This window comes from Leptinotarsa decemlineata, unplaced genomic scaffold, assembly GCF_025532065.1.
Source record: "Leptinotarsa decemlineata unplaced genomic scaffold, Ldec_3_MD MMD2_tig00026314_RagTag_RagTag, whole genome shotgun sequence".
Taxonomy (NCBI): domain Eukaryota; kingdom Metazoa; phylum Arthropoda; class Insecta; order Coleoptera; family Chrysomelidae; genus Leptinotarsa; species Leptinotarsa decemlineata.
Window position 1 is genome coordinate 8,114,354 of NW_027412684.1, and position 22,526 is coordinate 8,136,879.

The following is a 22,526-nucleotide window of genomic DNA, read 5'->3' on the forward strand; positions in this document are numbered from 1 at the left end:
TTAATCGACTATGTTCCTTTCTATATGCGTCTACCGACGAGTATACCGAAAATGCATTAATGCGACTAACTGATTCTTCTTATTGAACTTAGAAATTGTATTGAAAATTGGAATAGGTTAACTGTAACGACCATCCAAAGATAGCAAAGATAATGGGAGTCGAAAAATAATGAAAATAGGAATACGAATGAAAATGATCTTTCATTCGAGTCTAGTTTTCGAACGTTGGAAGGTTAGACTTTCTTGATCATTAACTCGTACAAGTTCAACTTTTGAGATTTGTAGTTCGTGAGGGGGAGCAATAGCTGGTTGACGAAAAAACAGATTGTTAACAGATTGCACGAGTCTTAGAGGGTCACATCAGTCGTAATCTTAATTTTATGATTTGTATGTAGTAAAGTGTAGTAAAGTCTTGAGTCTATTGGCAGTTATTCCAACTTTCAACTTTGTTAGTCTTTGTTATGGATCTATAATCCCTAATTACTCACAAATAATCGATCACCAACACATTCAATATCGCCAAATTGAGTTCTTTTCAATGACGTCACGAAATGTCTTTTATTTCTCGTATCCATTTATCTAACGTTGGCTTCTTTTCATAGCTCCTGCTATAAACCAATTTTTATAATGTTAGTACCCGGCATTCTTCAAGAATATACGCAGGCTTTTCCCAAACCCATTAACTTAAAAAAAATTGTAGAAGCGGAACATACCCTATTTTATGAATGGCCTGACCCGTTACTTGCTGAAAATTATTAACACTATCCATGATAATTTTTACAAATATGTTTTAATTATTCACGCGTTTCGCTAACACCGCAACCGCATCGATTAGTAATAAATTACTGTGATCTAGAATTAAAAATGTTTGTGAAAATTGGTTAATCATTATCATGGATATGATTGTCACCAATTACAGAAGAGTTGCGCCTGCGCTCAGTTTTTACTTTTTGAGCCGCAATCGGCTAACTGTTCAATGTAGTCGCACAGTCGAGTTTTGAAAAGTTTTGTGCGAGTCTACTTCAATAAACAGCTGGGTAACTATTTTGAACCATTCCATATTCATTGGAATTGGGAACCTGAATAGGCCTTTGTCATCATTGTTTTCTATTTCAATTCTGTTTCTTTTTCTTTCAAACTTCAAGATGGCCCTCAACTTGCAGGTTAGGGTGCACCCAGTGGTTTTATTTCAAATTGTAGACGCATATGAAAGAAGAAATGCCGATTCACATCGAGTTATCGGCACTTTACTTGGTAAGTAAATGAAAACCACTTTCATTTTATACATCCAAAAGTCTATATATACGAATTTCAATAACATGTGTTTCCTAACCTCTAAATGTTGCCAACATCTTTAATTGTATTTCGTTTCACTTTAGGCACAGCAGATAAAGGAGTCATAGAAGTGACAAATTGCTTCTGCGTACCCCATAAAGAGTATGATGATCAGGTTGAGGCAGAATTGACTTATGCTATGGATGTTTATGAACTGAATCGTAGGGTTAATTCCAGTGAAGCAATAGTAGGATGGTGGGCCACTGGCCATGAAGTTACCAATCACAGCTCCGTAATTCATGAGTATTATTCACGTGAATGCACAGATCCTGTTCACTTGACTGTGGACACCAGCCTACAGGGTGGCCGAATGGGTTTGAAAGCTTACGTTTGTGCATCTTTGGGAGTCCCTAATAGTAAACAAGGTTGTATGTTCACATCGATTCCAGTAGATGTTACATGCTATGATCCTGAGGTCTTTGGATTGCAGTTGTGTCAAAAAACAATGGGAACTGGGTCTGGCAGACCTAGAAATGTAAACCCAATGCTGGATTTGACTCAGGTTGCTGAAGCAGGAAGCAAGATGACTGCTCTCTTGGATCAGGTTCTTGGATATGTAGAAGATGTCCTAGCCAATAGAGTTCTACCTAACAATGCAGTTGGAAGGTCCCTCCTTGATTTAGTGAACTCAGTGCCACATATGAGTAACGAGCAATTTTCAGAAATGTTCAACAGTAACGTCAAAGATTTGTTGATGGTAGTAACTTTGTCGCAACTAATCAAAACGCAATTGCAACTCAATGAAAAACTTACACTGTTGACTTCACTTTGAATATTCTGTTTGTAATTTGTACTTTTTTCAAAGTAACAAAATCTAAGTTAACTTTTAGAAGGAACATCTGAATGTTATAATAAGCATGAGCAATTCTGTAATAAATTGGTTCAAAGATTCATAACGATTTTAATTTATATGAGATTTAGAGATATAACGAATATTCGAGTAACACTGTCACAATATAGTGTGTTAATACGTTATCGATTTTCATCAAGTAATATAAATTTAGTTAGATTAATTCCAGGATTATGACTGAATGTGAACTTTTTTATAAATACTATTCTACACCTAATTGACACCCTTTTCAACAGATCATGGAATATGAGAAAGTATAGTTTTGCTTACGACCCAATTCCAATGATTTGAAAAATCAATCTCCATCAGCTGGGTGGAAAATATATCACTGAGTGACTCATTCTCAAACATAGATAATTCATTAGTTTTATCAAATGACATTATTAGGAAACAAATTCTTCATAGGTAAATGTCTTTGACTTTATACAGTTCTCATTATTTAAATAATATGTGTAATCTTTGACTCGTGGAACGAGATCAGAGCAATAAAGTTAATTGAGAACATTCAAAATATATTAAAGAAATAACTCCATATGAATTGTTTTTTTTAATCTCCTATTACGTAAATTGATATCCAAAAGACGATTAGATATTTTACAGTGCCACACCTTTCACGTTTCATTCCCTTTATTTAAAATAATTGACGTATTTTATGTATATCATACCTATATTCCTGAACAAACAATTATGGTATTGAATTGGGTATGAATTTTATAAATTCATGTTTGATATGAAATTTAGAGTCTATTTTGTTTGAATGCTCAGTCTAGGAAAGAAATAAGTTTTGGTTAAAATGCTTACTTTTTGTCTCCTATTTTTCTGAAAAACTAATTTGAGTTTACCGCCAAGATAACATAAAACCTCATACCCTTCATTATGCTTGTCTTTTTCTAAAACCGAAGTATATCTTTGAAAGAATGAGTTCGATATATTCTGGAATGTTCTACTGACATAATTATTTATCGACCTTCTTTTGGTCGAAATTTCCAGATACGATACTTACACATCCAATGAAAATCTGTTTTGGTTTTCACGTGCCTTCAATCTAGCAATGTTATTGGTTGAATCTGAACGATGACGTTTGAAAGATCGCGCAAAAGAAGGACGTGAAATTACTTTGTGTTTGTCTGTTTTACTCTAACGATAGATAAATTCTGCCCGCTCGTAGTCATTTGCAAAAACGTGAAAGTGAAATTGTGCCGGTTCATTTTCAGAAAAATTCCAAGATCGAATCTATACTTTTGCAGTGGTGATATACGACGCCGGTTATAGTTATTGGTACATATAGTTATACCGCATTTTTCTGTTCATACGGTTGCAATGTCTGTGATCGGAATTGACTTGGGAAACGAATCCTGTTATGTTGCCGTTGCAAAAGCAGGAGGAATCGAAACCATTGCCAATGATTATAGTTTGAGAGCCACACCGTGAGTAATCATAATTGCTTTAGGGATCAAATATCGAATAAATTATTCCATCTAGTTGATACATGTGGTTGACATTTCAAAACAACCTTGATTAATATCGTGATCTCTTTACTGGAATTTACCTCCAAATTCGGAGGAATTACTCATAATCTGTGGGCGATTGCGGGTTCAATTTTTGGTTTATTTCTAGATCATGTATTGCTTTCTCTGGAAAGAATCGAATACTGGGGGTCGCGGCCAAGAACCAGCAGGTCACGAATATGAAAAACACCGTTTATGGTTTGAAACGCTTATTAGGTAGAAAATTCAGAGATCCCCATGTGCAAAAAGAAATACAATATTTACCATACACTGTAGTGGAGGAAAAGAACGGTGGAATTGGGATAAAGGTAGGTCATGAAATGGGGGCCACCTCCGTAAGTAAGTTCGGGAGTCTTGAGTTCAGTCCAGTCTTTATATATTTTTATCATTATATAACTGATATTACTTCATATATTGGCAATCATTTGAAATCATAATAACTTATCCTTTGTTCTATTAGAGTTTCAATGAAAGGGTTATTTAAGATTTTACTAATTCAAACTATTCATAATGTTTATCCAGCTATACCTGATGTTTTGGTAGATTTGACATCAATCAAAATGTAAAAGATATTTGATCTATTGAACAAATGTTTAAAAAAACTTTTTGACTTTTTACTTCTCCATTATTATACAGAAAGTGAGAAACTTCTGAAGAAAGTAAATGAATACACAAATAAAACTTTTCACAAATATGTATAGATATGCAAACGATATTTGAAATATGTAGTATGTTATTGGGCTGAACCAGAAGTTTGCCCCACCACTATTACAATTTTCATATAGTGGAAATTGAAAATTCCCAAAAGGCTAATGAAAGTATTTGTACTCTAAAGAAGAAAAATAATTTCTCAAATTTCATTGGTAATCACATACTTTAATTAAAATTGTTAAAAAGTTCATTATGATATTGAAATATAGTTTTTGATGGACTTTCTTGATTCACCATGAAATAATGAGAAGGCCTACAAAATACATGTAATAGTTTGTAAAACTTGCTTTGTTGATATTTTTCAATAAGCTGTAAAGTCTCCTTGATTTATAGTTTTCCCAAAAGAACTAAAAAATATATAATTTTCTAATTCACAAAATATTTAACCAAAGCAGGATAATTCCAATGAAAGGTAGAAAATTTTAACAAATTATAGCAAATTCATATTTTTGTTCACTTATCTATGTTCCAAAATCTTGCCACCTTTGATACAAAATTGTCTAATCTCACATGGGTTAGTTTTCAAATATGAATTTCAATTTATGTTTAAAAAAACTTATTCACTACTACTGTGGACAGATTCAGAAAAGTGGAAGGAAAGAAATAATTTAATGAATTGTTAATGAATAATTTTATTCTCCGTTACTAAATGTTTATTGATTTTGACCTTTTGCATATTGGATAGAATTTCATTTGCATTTGAGGGTTTTTGAAGGATCTGCATTAAGGCTAGTAGCCCTACGTCTCTTGTGATGTACTGTTTGGAACCTTTGGTCCAACACCAAATCGTTATTTTTACACCTCGACACGTGTTTCGATCACCAAGTGATCATCTTCAAGAGGAAGATAAAACTAAAAACTACCCATAACTAAAGCTTCTTATACTAATCAGGTACATCATACAGGTAGGTAATCAGTAATACCACCCATACAAGTGTACCACCCTAAATTAATTTTACAACTGGCCTTTCTATTAGTTTACAATATGTCCTTATGTATGTCTCTTGATGATGAAGCCGTAACTGCCAGTAGTTTTTGGCACATAAATAGAAAGGTCTTTTGTTTATGACATGTGTACTTGAAAGTAAGATTTTGAAGGCAAATAATTCTTGGCTTTCGTTTGATACTTTCCATGTACATATTTTATAAAAAGAATGAGGATACCTAAAAATCAAACGGTTTATTGACCAATTACATGGTATCGAACATATACATTTATACTAATATAATAATTATCCAAAGTGGATATAATAAAAAAAAATGAGTATACAATCAAACTGTGTATACAGATAATAAATATGTATACATATATATACATTATATACATATAAATATACACATATGTCCCAAATTGGTAATTATCATGTAAAATATTGAAAAAATATATAAATAAAAATGTAAAAGTATAAATTTATCGAATAAGATTATTTACACAGAAGAATCCACAAAACTCAATCAATGAGTTTTTCAATTTGAGAGTATTACATGTCTTTATTAGACCAGGGAGTTTATTATACAAATTGCAAAAGAAAAATTATTTCTGTTTAAATCAACACTCACAGTTGGTATTGGTTATTTCAGATATGCTAATTTTTCTTGTTTGTATCTAAAAGTTTATCTACCTTTCCTTGGAAGTTACATATTTTATATTTTATATTTAGGATGAAAAAAAGGTTTTCTTCTTAATGGAGTTTTCTGCCTATTTTTTTGAATTTTCTAGTTTTCCTCTCCAAAAGAATATATTTTTCTGATAAAGATTTGCATTGTAGATTTCAAATGAATTGCCAAAGCACAAGAAAAAATGTGCTTGTTCTGTGTTAGTGATTGGCAAAATTGTTTACATTTCATTAATATTCAGGTTACCACTAATGAATCTTTTTTGACTCAACTTTTCATTTGTACTAGTGGCATTTTATTGTTATTATCATAATAACTTTTAAATTTTTATGAATTGTTTTTATACTTTTTTGAGTAAATGAGTTATAAATGCTGGCCTGTTTTGTCTATTCTGTAAATGTGTTTCTGTATAAACTTGTAATCGAAAATTGTATGATACGAACTCATTATCTCTGATTGTGGTAATGTTTTCCATAGTTCAAGGATTTGCTGATCATAATTATTGTTTACCTCTAGACCAAGTGTTAATTTAGTAACACGAGTTCTACTGCTCTCAATTATATTTAATCGAATGTTATAGGGCAACTGACAGTTTGGATACAATAGTATTTGAAAATTTTTCTATTAATAAGGTAAAACTAATCTGTTGTACTGGAAAAATCTGACTTATCTGAACACGTAAACTTAACTATCAATTTAAAAAATATATCATCAATTAAAAAATATATCATCAAATGAGGTCAATTATTAAGTGAATTAATTCAAAACATTCATAGGTAGCAGTGAAATCTTCTTTGCAGTTCAGTATTAGGAATGGTAATGTCCATGAGATTTATTTTTAAATTTTATGGAAATCCCATTTGTAGAAATCGGGTATCTTATAATAAATTATGAATAGAGTCATTATAAAAATATCACGTTGATATGTACAGCATTTAAAAAAAGAAAAAAGTCAAACATAACGATTGATCAAATTTATCCATGTATACATGTTAAGAGTATGAAAAATCGTGCCTTACTGGCATACACATTCAGAAAGATTTTATAGAGAGGAAACAACATTGTGTCACATTTATGATTGTTTTCATATTCATATTTCATTAAAATTGCAGTTTCTAGAAGGAAATTGTTCCGAACACATTTAATACATCAGTATAATTGTGATGATTAATAAGAAGGCTACTCAAATTATGTAAAAAGTTTTTAAACAAAAATACATTTAGATTAAAAATGTGATGTATGATGATGAAGGAAAACGTCACATTTTAGAAATCCTGGTTGATTATAATGAATATTCAATTTTTACTTTCAATTCTTTGGTACAGCAGCATTTCTATTCTTCAGTTATACTTCCATATATTTTTATGGAAACGTAACTGTTGGATGTTTTGGAATACATGCTTATAAATATTTTTGAACAAATAAGTATATACTAATTCCACAAAATGCCCAATGAGATTTTATTTTGAGCTTTTGGATTTTGACAGTTTCAAAAATTTTGAGCTATTCATTTTTTATTGCTAATCTTTTCAAATATGAACTAAATCACTTATTGCATTTATTTATTTTTTGATAATAGCCAGTGCTCTTAGTAGAGGCCAAATAAAGTAAAAAACTTGAATCTGTAATGATGTTTCAACCTTCATATGACCATCTTCGGATCAAAGCCAGTAAGATATAGTTCTGAGGACAACCAAATAAAAGTCAAAACTTCATGAACAAAATTTTGTTGTTACCCAGTTTAAAGTAGAATTGATCTAATAGCGTAAAAATACAATGTATAGAATTATTCATCGATGTAGTGTATTATACTTGACTCAAAATTTGCAAAAAAGGACAAGTACTTATAGATAATTGATGTTATATTCTACTACCAACTACTTTAAATATATATTTGATGTGCAGGTTAATTATTTGAATGAAGAATATAAATTTTCACCCGAGCAATGTTTGGCGATGTTGCTCACCAAATTGAAGGACATTGCTACTACAGCCCTACAAACACCCATAAATGATTGTGTTATATCTGTTCCTTCATATTTTACCAACAACGAAAGGAAGGCATTGCTCGATTCAGCATCCATAGCAGGTAAGTTGTATAATTTGTAGGTAATCCCAAATTATTCAATGTACACGTATGCTTGCAGGTCTCAATGTACTAAGGCTTTTCAATGAGACAACTGCTACAGCATTATCTTATGGCATTTATAAACAGGATCTCCCAGTTCCTGAAGAGAAACCTCGAAATGTAGTATTTGTTGATTGTGGACACTCATCTCTGCAAGTGTCTGCATGTGCATTCCACAAGGGCAAATTACGCATGATAACTACTGCTTCTGACCCTAATTTGGGAGGTAGAGATTTCGATTTGCTTTTGGCTGATAATTTTTGCAAACAGTTCCAATCCAAATACAAAATCGACGCTAGAACGAATGCAAGGTTGGTTCTTTACTATAAGCTAGATATATATTATTTAGTGAAATATTGACTAAGAATATTGTATAAAATGAATTGAATTACATGAAAAGTATAACATTCGAAAAAGATATGTTACACCTTTGTAGTATGAAATGATTGCATATTGAAATAATGTGCAAATTGCAACCATCGCACAGGAAATATAGTCTCTGGTTCCAACAAAGAATCTGAAATGTTATCATAATTTAAAAGATACGAGCACAAACAGTATCCCCCATTTTTTTTTGTCGCATTCAAATTCAATAAACTTTTGTCTTATATTTGTGATTTATCCTCTGGAATGTAATTTGTCTTTCATAGGGTTTTTATGTCTGGTACTTCCATTTTAATGAAAATACTGTCCCAGCTCAAAATTTCATAAATTTGACTTTGTGTTTCATAATATATAAAGAAGGGATAGTCAGTGTAATAATTTTTTTAAATAGTTCTTAAGTCTTGTTGATTTGGAGACACCAGCCGAAGATCAAACAACCCTTTTAATAGCAATAAATAACATCATCGTGTGGAATCTCAGAAATATCTATACTGCAGTTTAGATAGACTCGGCAAAAAGCATAATAGAGATTTGTCAGTTGGTAAGTAAGAATAATTCTGAGTTTTACAATTTATTTGCCTCAAATAATTGATGAAGTTGACAATATCTTTTTAAAATTGATGTTAACGTATTTCAATAACACTGATATTTTCATTATAGGGTTTACAAAAGTACAATACGTTTTTTTCTATGCAATAGTTTCTTCAGGCATGTTCATACTACTAATTTCTACCTACATCTAAATTTTAAAGTTCAACTCAATAAATATAAAATATAAATTATCAAAAAATTGATAACTTATCGTCTTAAAATATACAATACAAATAAATACCATAACATAGGAGAGCTAATTTAAAAAAATACTAAAAAGATTCGTCGATTTTCAATTCCATAAGGAAATAATTATTCAATTCTATTTGGTCATTGCCTAGTACAATTTAAAGTAGTTCCTCTAAAGTGAAAACCAATTCAACATTTATAAACCGTAGAGAGGCATGAGTTTAATTATGAATATGAAGTGATACATTTGGAAGTGTTTTTTCTTATAATGTTATCCATATTTGTTACTGAAGAGCCGATAAGGCAAGTGTCTTACGGTGAAACATGTAGGGGAAATTTTACTTCTTTGATTGGTTATATTGTGTAGATATCCTGTGAATGATATCTGATTTGATCCCATACTAATGTTTGGAATATAAAAGGAATAGAGAAAAGTGTTTTTCATATAATTCAGCGTTCATATAAAAGTATTGTTATTATTATTATTAGTTAATAATAATAATTTTCTGAAATTTATTGCTTCCTTTGGAAGATTCCCACATTTTTTGTATCAAGATGGAGAAGTTGAAGGCCAAAAACTTTCTTTTCCAAAAATTAATCTCTCCTAAAAATATACCCTTTCAAGTTAGAAATGTTTGAAACTCAATCTTTTGTAACGCTTAGGAATCAATAGATTCAAGAGTTCAGTATTTCTATTTAATGACCAAATAGAATAGAATAATTCTCCTTTGTTAAATTTTTTTCTTAGTGTTGAAATTGGTAATTAGTTTATAGGTAAACTCAGGTAGTTTCAATTCAATGCCTGTACAATTAAATGAGTTTGCTCCTAGAATGTAAAATTATTAGTCATCAAGCAAGTAGTGAAAGTCATAATTCAAAATATTGATGTATATAAAGCGCTACAGTTGTGATGACAAAACAATGCACGTGCTTCATCAATAAAATACTTAATAAAACACATACAAGTATACAAAGAAGACAAAATAGTATAAATTTACATTCAATCAGATAAAGCTTTTCGTTAGATGATAGCTTGTGCACTGTGCACCCAGTATATCCAAGAGAAACAGCTATATAAATGTGAGTCATTGGAATAAACTATTATCATCATTTGAATGTTTACATGTTTGCGTTCCTTGAAAAGTTTCAATTGTTTTGATTCTTTTATTGTACACAAGTGTCAGTTTATAAATTGTAGGCATTTCATATTTCATAGTGAGTAAATATTACATCGTGATTATAAATTATAACTTCAAATTGGACCTGTGTAATGTTCTGCATACTGCCATATTATAATTTTATTTATTTATTTACAGATAACAACAACAAATAATGCAAAAAGTAATATAAAAATACAAATTCCAATAAAAACACCCAGCCTGAAATAAATTCCCAAGGCAATATAGATTTAATCATTCACAGTTTTTTTCTTCTTCTAATTTTAAAAAGTTCAAAGAACTACTGAACATTTTTAATACCCAACCAACATAATAGGCACATCTCTTTCTGGTCATTAACTCATTTTGACCATAATTAGTATTATGAAAGGGAATTTGAAATAGGCTTCGTTTCTCTGTAACATTGAAATCAATTCATTGTCCCAAAATGGAAATTTTCATTGAAGTCAAAGTAAAACGTCATTTGAACTAATATTTTAACCTACTGGAAATAATTTGGGATATTGACTAATATTATATTTTTAGGGCATTCTTGCGATTACTTACTGAAGTAGAAAAAATTAAGAAGCAGATGTCTGCAAACTCTACTACCTTACCTTTGAACATTGAATGTTTCATGAATGATATGGATGTGTCTGGTGAAATGAAAAGGGCCGACATGGAAACTTTAGCAGCCCATTTGCTAGAAAGAGTCGAGGTTACTCTTAAACAGTGTTTGACACAGTCTGGTGAGTTGTCTTGCTTTTTATAATGGTAAAAATAGTAATAATTTTTGTTTTTCAGGTTTGTCTGTAGAAGAGATTCATTCAGTTGAAATAGTTGGCGGATCTAGCAGAATTCCTGCCATCAAACAGCTTATCGAAAATGTATTCAAAAAGGTTCCTAGCACTACTTTGAATCAGGATGAAGCTGTTAGTCGTGGTTGTGCTTTACAATGCGCAATGTTGTCTCCGGCCATTAGGGTCCGTGACTTCAGTGTGACAGATGTGCAAGTAAGTGATATTCCTATATTATTCCTATATTATTTGTATTGTTTTTATTATCTGAAGAAACATTAAATGTTCATGAATAGGGATTAATTAAATTATCTAAAGATACAAATTTAACAAAATGATGAAATATTGAACAAGAAAACAATAGTAATTAATATGAGCAGTCAACATAAAGTGATGAATAAGTATTAAAAACAAAAAAAAATTCTATACTACTAGCCACGTTCCAAAAAATACCATGATTTTCATATTTTAATTTTCTATCTTTGTAACCTACCTTGTATTTTGCAACTTATCTTGAACGAAGGAGTTTTATTTGGCAGATTTGAATGTTATAATTTGATATGTGTACCCATCTAATTTTTGAAGTATTTGAAGAAACAGATCAGGTAACAAACCGTTTTCTTTCAGACTTACCCTATTTCTGTGGCTTGGGAAGGTAGCCCTGGAGGAGAATCAGCGGGAGAAATTGAAGCTTTCCCTCTCAACCATGCTATACCATTCTCGAAAATGTTGACTTTCTACAGACAGGAACCATTTTCGATTAGGGCTAGATATACCGGAAATATACCTTATCCTGATCACGATTTAGGTTAGTTAACCCTTCATACATGAGGTCTCTGATTTGAGTATTTCTGAATCACCTTTTAATATTTTGTAAATATTTTTTTTCAATCTGTCATATTTTTAAGGTACTTGGGTGATAAAGGACATAAGGCCGAATGCTGAAGGCAAACCGCAAAAGGTCAAAGTCAAGGTCAGAGTGAACTTGCACGGCATAATGACCATTTCCAGTGCGTCAATGTACGAAGCCAAAGAGAGCCCCGAACCTGAAAGTCCGGAGGAGACGCAGCAGTCGCAGAAAGATGCGCCAGAGAGTGAACAGCAAAACTCGAACGATCAGCAACGGAACGACGGAGACACACCGATGGAAACAAACGGTGGTGGAGCTCCTCCTGAGGTAGGCTCCGGCTCCAGCTGGACGAAGAAAATATCTGCCTGGTTCAGCGGGGTACGCATACTGTCCCGGCAACGCTGGCCTGGCAATCTTTGTTATTCGTTCCACTGTGTTTTTTTCATTTTACTCTTTTTTTTTGTTTATTGTCCTTCAGCTTAATTTCCTGGTCTTGCAAATTTTTTTTGTGATATACCTTCCTATTTTGAATGGAGCTTGTCAGTTGTTAGGCGGCAAAGATTATGGGGCAATTTGCAATTCAGTATTGGAAGTATGGATATGATTTGGAATGAGTTAGTTAGGTGGGTTAATTGATCCTCCACTGCACTGGCTCACATCGATTCTAACTCAAACAACTAAGTCTTCAATGGAGTTGATTATTTGGTAAATAAATTTCCAGGTCAGTTGGCTAGACTGAAATTTTGACAGATACTGAAAACCTGATTTGGTCCACAACGGGACAGACACCAATTATATGCTCCTCTGTTTCATCATCAGTTTCCAAGCAGAGATGGCAAGCATTGCCTTCCAACAGTCTTTTATAATCATTCAATTAACAATGATCTGTAAGTAGGCCTTTGAACCAATGTAAGTCTTCTCTGCTGTAGTCTTACAGTTGTATGGTGACATGCTTTGAAGAAAGTATAAGTGCTTTGGAATGGGCTAATCCTGATAGTATACATCAAAAGTCTTGAACTCTTCATTTTCTTATTAGTCAGTGGGCCTTTCTTGAAGACAGGCAGTAAACAAATGTAAAGAACTGAACTTCAAATGTTCAAGACAGTCTCGGATATACCTACACAGTAGGTTGAATGGACTGACGCCTATCAGAAAACAACTACTCCACTGGCTAATACCACAAACGGCGATATAATCCAACGCCATACATGATTATCAGTGAATAGTCCTTGATAGCGAAATGTGTGTAATAATCATCTATTGTAGATTATTATATTTGATATTTAGAAGTTTCACCCTAATGTAACAAAAGAAAGTAATTCTCACCTTTTTTTTTCCAATTGCTTTATTTTTTGTTGAAGATTAGTTCATTAATTTCTTTTGGTGTTTTGTCCTTCATAATTTTGTTTATGCTCATTCGGAGTGAATTGTGTTTATATGTTTATATGTTGGTTCATTTAGTTCATTGTTTTTTTTTATTCAAATTCAAGTTGTTTTCATGAACATGTGTTTTTATTTTGGATATTCGGAATCCTTCTTCCTAAAGGATATTTTTCATCTTTTTTGATGAAAGCGAAAATAATTTGTGGTGTAATTTTGATGAACACAATTCCAATTTTCTGTTGATGCCATAGATGGCTTGTTTGTAAAGGAAGGTATCGTTCTCACATCATTTCAAGATTTGAATCTGATGAGCCATCGAAATCATAGCGTGAGATATCAAATTCAAAACTTGTCTCCGTCTCAAACTTGACATTTTTTCAAAAATTACTTACTCTGCCAGTCATGTCTTGAATTCAGTTTCGATGATAACCCCACATTCCTAAAACTTGTGAAATATGTTTTGCTTATTGAAGACGAATTATTTCTGTGAGAAACATGGAATTAAAATTCACCCATCTCATCATTTTCAATAGTACTAATGCTCATCAAGTTGTCCGTGAAGGAACAGTTTTGATTCTAATGTTTTTTTCAGGAGGGCAGCGACAAAGAGAAAAAGAAAAAACATACTGTAAAGAGTATTGAGCTACCTATTGAATCTCTGACAAATGGCTTCTCTCAAGTGGAACTGAACCAATTCACCGAACAGGAATTCAAAATGATCGCCTCCGACAAACAAGAAAAGGAGAGGGCAGATGCCAGAAATGCTTTTGAAGAGTATGTATACGAGTTGCGCAGCAAAGTTTCGTCTGATGACGAGCTGGGATCCTTCATTCTGGAGAGCGACCAAGCTTCCCTGGTGTCTCAGCTCGACGATATGGAGAACTGGTTATACGAAGAAGGAGAAGATTGCAATAAGCAAGTGTATTTGGAGAAGTTGGCCCAACTGAAATCTATCGGGGAGCCAGTTCAGACTAGGAAGATTGAATATGAATTGAGGCCTGTCGTTATTGAAGATTTTGCAAAGTCTTTACAGTTATGCATGAAAGCTTTGGAACTCATAAAGTAAGTGAATATTGAGGATCATAGAAATATAAGAGGCTCCACAAAAGCATTTGCTTATTATAGGAAACATTTATTTATTAATTAATAGTACACACCCAATATACACACAAAACGGTTGAAAAACTAATTAATACAATGAGAAATAGTAAAAAATTGTTATGCAGTCACATGTAAACATGGTTGCACTTGAATATAAATGATGGTGAATCAAATGAATTTAACAGTTCCTGATCATTTGCATTGGAGTAATAAAGCTATGATAACCATAATTGGTGCGTTGAAAGGGGATTTGAAAAGATGGAGTCATCTAATAGGACACTTGAAAATTGATTTTTCACATTGAATGCGAACTCTTCAATTTATTAGTTATTATATCACGAAGATAAATCAATTCTCTGCATCAATTTTTGTACCACCTTCAAACCATTCATATGGATATTATAGGCATCCCTTTGCTCAAAAACAATACTTTAGATGATATTCTATCAGAGCTGTTTGTTTCAAGAAAGTTCATAATATATTTCAACATTGCAACAAGGTTTCTAAACTTTAGGATTAGGTTTTGTACGGGGAAGTGGAAGTTACTAGATATTTGACATTGCCTGCTATAGGTATATCAAAAATTTTATTATGTTTATGGAACGTTTCGTAATATTTGTAAGCTGCAATTGGTTGACTAAGAATGGTAAAATTTTGTTTTGTGAAAATTGATCTTCCATCAAATCACCATTTTGATTCTGTAAAATCTCTTTCAACTCTGTTGATTAGGTGAATCCATCCATCTTCAGAATGAAATATTGCTTTTGGTGTCCATATCGTGTAAATCATTTAATTAAATATTTATTAAAGAAAGAGCATGAAATGATGGATATTTATCATGAAAGTCACACAAGTTGGATGGAGTATTTGGATATGATAACAATTTAATTGTAATTTTTTACAGAAAATGAAAGAAAATTGTTCATGGCTAATAAAAGTGCATGAAAAGATAAAATATATTTTTTAATGAATGTCGAGGATATTTAAAATTTTATGATAACAATAGTTATGCCAGGAGAAAAAGAGAAAACAAGTTTAAATAAACAACAAATATTTTTTTTGGAATTCTATTTAATAAGGTGCTCAAAGTGTTTACCATTTACCTCCTAACAGTAATGAACCTGCTGGACAAAATTTTGTATTGAATCTAAAATCATGTGAGGAGGAAGGGTAGAAACTTCATGTCTTATTCTGTCTTGCAACTCTTCGATATTTGGTGACATATTTTTGTAGACCACATTTTTTATGTGACCCCATAGTAAAAAGTCAAGTGGGGTCATATCGGGAGACCTAGCTGGCCATTCAATTGCTCCTATGCGTCCGTCCAATCCATTCATCAGGGAAAATTTCATCTAGGTATGCCCGTACCACACGTCCATAATATGGAGGAGCCCCATCTTTTTGGAAATAATCTTCTAAGCTCTGGAATAATATGCTCTTGTAAAATTAATAAATATCATTAAGAGGTCAAATTTCCTTTTATAAAATAGTGTCCTGTGATGTGTCCACCAATAATGCCACACTAGACATTTACTTTTTGTGGCCGTTGAGTGTGAACTTTCTCCATCCAATGTGGATTTTGGTCTGACCAATACCTACAGTTGTGTCAATTCATGTGCCCATTCAAACAAAATGTGGATTTGGCAAAAAAACAGTATGTGGTTAACCCTGCGTAGGTCGCGCTCGATCTCTCAGATGTATGACGCATGTGTTTTCAAATTATATCTGTAATTCGCCGAATTTTAAACTGTGCTTCTTGCTATATGTGTTTCTTCTATGCATTCATGTGGCTAACATTAGTAGGTCTCTGCAGTGTGACTTGTAAACAGCTGATTCCTAACCTCTTGTTGTATTTACATCTGAAAGATACTGCGCGACCTTTTGTGTGACACTATTTGACGTCTGAAAATATGGATTCTAAGAGATTATTTGATCTTACAAACCCTGATGATGTTGAATATTTGACACAGTTTGCGTTTCAAGATAATGAAGAACTCATAAACAATGAAATTCTGGACGAAAGTGATTGTGATGAAGATGAAATAATTGAAACTGAAATTCTTCATTCGGACATTGAAAGTGGTAGTGAAGTTGAGTTCAATGAAGACTGCTATGCAGGATACTATTTAGGGAAAGACAATACAAAATGGGGAAAACACGTACCCACAAAAGTCAAAAAAAGAATGCCGCATAACATCCTTACAAAAATACCTGGAGTAATTGGGTCCGCCAAAGGTATAAAAACTGTTCTCGATTCCTGGAAGTGCTTTTTTTTCTGACGTTTCTATGTTTGGATTCAGTAAAACAGCCACTTTGGTATCGTATGCGCCAAAAAAAGACAAAAATGTATTACTCTTATCATCGTTGCATTTTGACGATAATATTGATGAAGGCACAGGGGATCAACATAAACCTGAAATAATCACATCTTATAATGCCACAAAATCAGGAGTTGATACTGTAGATCAGCTGTGTGCCACATATAACTGTGCACGAAATACAAGAAGATGGCTAATGGTAATCTTCTTTTCTATGATGAATATTGCAGCCATCAACGGAATGATAGTTTTTGCTGATAATAAAAATGCCTTTGCAAATAGGAGGGAATATCTAAAGATGCTAGTTCACAGTTTAGTTGCAGAACATCTTGGACGTAGGGGACAAATAAAAAGTCTTCCAACACATCTACAACAGGCACTCAACAAGTATAATCCTGTTTCAGAAAAAAAGCATTCTCCACAAAAAGTAGATAACATCAGAAAAACCTGCAGACCGTGCTATTCAAAAAGTAAAACAAGAAGACTGACAAAGTACAGATGCCGCAAATGTGAAGATTATTTTTGTTTAGAACATGCCACAATGCTCTGTCAAAAATGTTTCGATGAGGACACTAATCAAAGTTCAAATTCTGACTGAAACGATTATTTCTGATTTTTGTTATGTTTTTCTATTCAAGCATTATTCATCACATGTTATGTTAAACGTATATGGTGTTCTACCTTAAATCATGTTTTAATTTTATTATAAGGTTAAGGTTTGCTTTTATGTTTATATAAGAATTTATTAATTTATGTTGACTTTTTCTAATTCAATAAAAGTACCTCATATTTGTTTTTGTTTTCATTAATACGACAGTAGTTCGATAGAATATCATTTTTAAGTTCATACATCTGTGAGATACCGCGCGACCCCCTATGATCCACAACAACACGCGACCTATGCAGGGTTAACAAAGTTGACAATTTCATTTAATTTATCCATAATAACTTCACAGAACTCGATTCTACCATCAAAATTGTCTTCACTCGATATTTGTACCAAATGAATTTTATATGGATGGAATTTTTGCAGTTTGCTAATTTGCCCTCCGTTGTGCCAAAATCATTGGATTTCCACCACATCAAAGAATTTTCTTCATTTGTAATGCTTACTGGTCTTCCACTTTTTGGTCAATCTTGTGCAATGTTTTTGAATCCTTTGATTTAGAAATGGGTTCCTGATTGGTATGCAATTCATTAAAAATATCCACTACTTGGTCACAACTTCGTTTTCTATCACCGTATCCTATGATCATTAAAACTTCAGTAAATGTATTTTTGACATGTGTTGTCAAGATCATCATTGTTAGATGAAAGAACTTAATGGACTAAAACATTTACTTTTTTATCATAACATTTTTCTCTAGCTATCTTGCTTTAGGAAATCGTCGAACGTTTCAATTCATATCAGAGACACTGTATATATACTACGAGATTGTACCTTGTAGCAGAGCTCCACATTTCTTTTGTTTTAAGTTTGCTTGCACTTACACTGTGACTTATATTTAAAATATAACTTTTCATTATTCCAAAATCAGCACGTTGTATTGCAGAGTGTTGCATTTCACCAGAAATGCAATACTCTTTTCATTGAGAGAAGGGTATTGCATTTAACTTAACCTGTTCTGATTCAAGTAGCTTTTGATGTCACACAATATTGAATGTTTTTATCTAAATTCACAAATGTGCACGTACACAGATGACATTTCTCAAGATTTCTATAAATGCTTGTTGATGCTTCAATTGCATCATGTGTGGACCAAGTTTCTCGGAATTCACTTAGACTAGGCGAGAGAATTTTATATTTTTTAAAAAAGTTTGAAATTCTCACTTCAATTTAACTCATTATGATTATTTCTCAGATCAAAAGACCCCAAGTACGCCCATCTAACAGATGAAGACTACTCCAAGGTGGAAGGCGCATTCAATAAGTCTTACCAGTGGTTAGAACAAACTAGAGTAAAAGTGGGCAGTGCTCCGAAACATCTCCCTCCTCCAGTCACCATAGCCCAAATCAGACAAGAGAAATCGACGTTTGAGAACACTGTCAACCAGGTCCTCAACAAAGCCCCTCCAAAAGCTCCCACCCCTCAGAAAGAAGAGAAAACATCTGGAGATCAGGAAAAGAGCTCGCAAGAATCTAGCGCGCAACAAAACAATGCGCAAAATGGCGAAAAAAGGGAAGAGAACATGGAGTGGTCGTCGCAGTAGGTTAATTAGGTGTTTTTTAAATTGAATTGTAGGTTGGCACGTATATGCCTCACCACTATAACAAAATTTTTAAATTATGCTTAATATATCAGTTATATTTAAATATACTGGATTGTCTTTGCATTTGCAGGAGCTGCGTGTGAGTTGGTGAAAAACAATGTGAAAATGAAGTTAGGACTTGAATTTTTTTCCAATGCTTGCACAACTTGATGAGTATTCAAAATAGAGCTAATTATTCATCATCTTTTGAGGAATAAGGTTTTTGTATGTTAAACAAATCCAGAAATTAGTATGGGGGCCACTTCCACCACAGTTAATGAATTACAATAGATTCAGTGACCTTTTGGAGATTATTTTATAGTACCACCCTTTACCTAACACTCCGTAAAGTGACAGAACGAAAGCGCTGTCATGGTAAAAGAGGTTCTAAAATGAATATTTTCATCGCAAATATTTCATCAAATAACACATTATCTATTTCTTCAAACACTTGAAATAGTCATGAGTCTTGTTTGAAAATTTCGATTGTTCAATTTGTAGGTTAACATTGCATTTTATTTTACATTAGATTAACTATAGCACTGGCATAGTTTTTTCATTTTCATTCAAAATAGTTTTTGAATCGAACTTGCTTCAAATGCTCCTTTTGGGTGGGACATGAAATTTTAATCTTTATGTTGAAAATGGTTATACTGTCAAATTGGAAGTGATCTTAAAATGGTTGTATTCCCATCAATTATTCACTAATTCAAAACAAAAAATCGGGAGATTGAAAACTTCGAACATTTATTTATTAACTTAACTATAACAATTTTTTTAATGACTTATCATGTTTCTTCAACTCGATGATCAACTATTTTTCAACAATAAACTTCAAATCAAATATAGGAAGATAATCAATTTATCGTTCATGAATAATATATGCAGGTTATTCATAACATAAAAAAAAACTCAAATTCATATTTAAATACATTTATTGAAGTGGGCTTTCTGTTCATTCATTGCTGAACCTAACTTATTTATTACATAACAGTATTATGTGTGTCATCCAATCTCAATCTTGAAAAAGAATTCCGGTATAAAGACATCAATTCTAATATTTCTAGTACGAATGGTACTTTAATCAAACTAATCTGGGTTGTAGATCCATGAATGAGTAATGAACACAGTTTTCTTGAAGAGTCGGATGAAAAAAATCGTCTTTTGATTAATGGGTCTTGTGTTGTAAGATGCTCAGGAGTTTCTCAGATATCTTTTGGGAGATTCACTTAACCAAGACATAAATGGAATTAGGGAGAAGAAAATAGACTTGAAAATGAGTGACAGAGAACAAGCATAATAGTCCCAGTTGAGATTTTTGGAGATGAACAACTCCAAGATTGTTGGCAGTTTCTGTCAACATTCTGTGAAAACACATTGATAACCTTTGATCTCTTTGGGATTTTGTTTTCCCCATATCTCAAAATACTTTTATTTTCATTGCTGGAATCGAACAATAAACTTCATACTATCTCCAACATTTTTATGGAGAACGGTATATTTTAAAGTTCACAAAACCAACTCATATCGAGGTTTTTAAATTGGAGTATTTTGGTAAAAAATGGTTTTTTGAAAAAAAAGGTTTGTATGGATGAAAAATTTAAAATTTGTTTGCGTGATTAAACTGGACTAATTTCATATTATATTTAACATTCCATTGAATAGTTTTAATTACGATTTCAAGTTGAATTATACACAGGATGCAATCCACCACAGAAATACTGGTAATGTGTTGGTAATTTTGTACACTGGTTCAGTTTGATAAAAAAAAATTCCAAGTCAAATAGTGTGAGAATACTTAAAAAAAATCTTGAACAATAAATCAATCTATGTTGTTGCTAAAAAATGTTCTTATAAATTAAAAAAAAATGAGTGAGCTTTTGCTAAAATAATAGTAATTCATTTTGACTTGTAATTCATTGTGCTTGCATTGGAAAAAATCATTTTCATTCAGGAGATTATTTTGGGTTTGAATTTTCTAACGTTTTCAATGCACCTGTGAGGGTATAAAATTCATCAGTTCTCTTGCAGCTCTTCTACGTTGTGTGATAACTTGAAAGAGCAACAGTTTCGTAACTGAAGACTGGCTGTATAGTTAATCTGGAATTGAATTGTCAGTATATTTATTTATTGCATGAATTCAATTGAGTATCACACCTTGCTCTTTCTAGTTAGAACAGGAAATGTATGTTTTCTTAGACACCTACACTGATTACACAATATGTGTGTTATTTGCTGATTTAACCATAAACTATAAAGGTATGCTCTTTGCTGTTTCTCGAAAATCCGAAGTATTTACTAGACTAAGTTGTTTCAAATATAATTTATTTACTAGGTTGTAATAGTTTTTATTTTCCTTATTCAGATAGATCACTAGCGCAGTAAAGGGATTTGAGTGGCACCAGAGAAATTGTAGTGATCCGTTTATTTATTTTAGAACTGCGGACTGTGGTCACCTCTGTGACCGTGTTCAGCTTCATTCCATTCAAAATTAATATGTTTGGTTTTTGTTGTAAATTTTTTAAACACGTGTTTAATAAAATGTATAGTTGAACAATTATTTTTTTAATTTTTCCTGTTACTTGGTTATTTTTCGAGCTATTATCAACCTTACCACATCCAAATTGTAGATTCCTCAATTGGTAGGTAACATACTTAATGAATAAAATGAGGTATTGAAGACCTAATGTTGGAAAATTTACATTACATTGCCAAACCCTTGAAAATTAATATTTTGTACAAAATGTGAATTTTTCATTTACCGATTCTCTTCAAGAGTCATCAAGTTAATAACCTCTGGTTCGGTTCAATTCCTTGTTGATCAAAAATATGATAGAACTGACCAATACTTGATGAAAATCCATTATGATGTGTCAATGTGAAAATTCCACTTGAAAGTTTACAAAACCCCGACACTTGTTTCACAATTCAATAGCATCTTCAGGCGTTACAATGTATAGTCGTTATTATCCCAAGAAACAAACGTTTATGAATTGGGATTAACTAGAGATACTGCTATTTTAGCAAAACTCGTGTCGCGGTTTTGGATATCTCACTGCTTTTTGAATACTTTATTAATCATTTCAAGCAGTGGAAACAGACTCGAATAGCTACAGATATGCAGATAATAAAAATAAAATAAATATTTACCTTTCAAACTGAAATTTTCATGACCATCTTGAACATTTCATTACGATACCCACTATACCGTACCACCATGGCCGTGCTAGGACCGTATCAGACACGAACAATAACACGACACGGTCTACCTTGCCCACTGTAATGGATCAACCGTGTTCTAAGCCCGTAAGCAACACGTATAATGACCATATCATACGGGTATGATGACCGTTAGAT

At 32.3% G+C, this 22,526-nt stretch overlaps 2 protein-coding genes across 3 annotated transcripts; both read left to right on the top strand.

Moving 5' to 3' along the window:
• Positions 1-1,072: 1,072 nt before the first annotated feature.
• eIF3f1 (eukaryotic translation initiation factor 3 subunit f1) lies at positions 1,073-2,231 on the top strand. The gene is made up of 2 exons (XM_023162459.2): positions 1,073-1,254; positions 1,380-2,231. The coding sequence occupies exons 1-2, from the start codon at positions 1,146-1,148 to the stop codon at positions 2,105-2,107; spliced, it is 837 nt and encodes a 278-aa protein (XP_023018227.1). The 5' UTR covers positions 1,073-1,145; the 3' UTR covers positions 2,108-2,231.
• A 1,045-nt stretch (positions 2,232-3,276) lies between these two features.
• On the top strand, positions 3,277-21,506 carry Hsc70Cb (heat shock protein 70Cb). Of its 2 annotated transcripts, none has more exons than XM_023162457.2 (10): positions 3,277-3,612; positions 3,803-4,001; positions 7,927-8,110; positions 8,169-8,460; positions 11,017-11,219; positions 11,275-11,483; positions 11,895-12,075; positions 12,176-12,495; positions 14,093-14,562; positions 18,782-21,506. In XM_023162457.2, exons 1-10 carry the CDS (start codon positions 3,506-3,508, stop codon positions 19,128-19,130), a joined length of 2,514 nt encoding a protein of 837 aa, XP_023018225.2. In that variant the 5' UTR covers positions 3,277-3,505; the 3' UTR covers positions 19,131-21,506. The 2 variants fall into 2 exon arrangements, with proteins under 2 accessions (XP_023018225.2, XP_023018226.2); XM_023162458.2 differs by having other exon boundaries at positions 3,279-3,612; positions 12,176-12,444.
• The last annotated feature ends 1,020 nt before the right edge of the window (positions 21,507-22,526 follow it).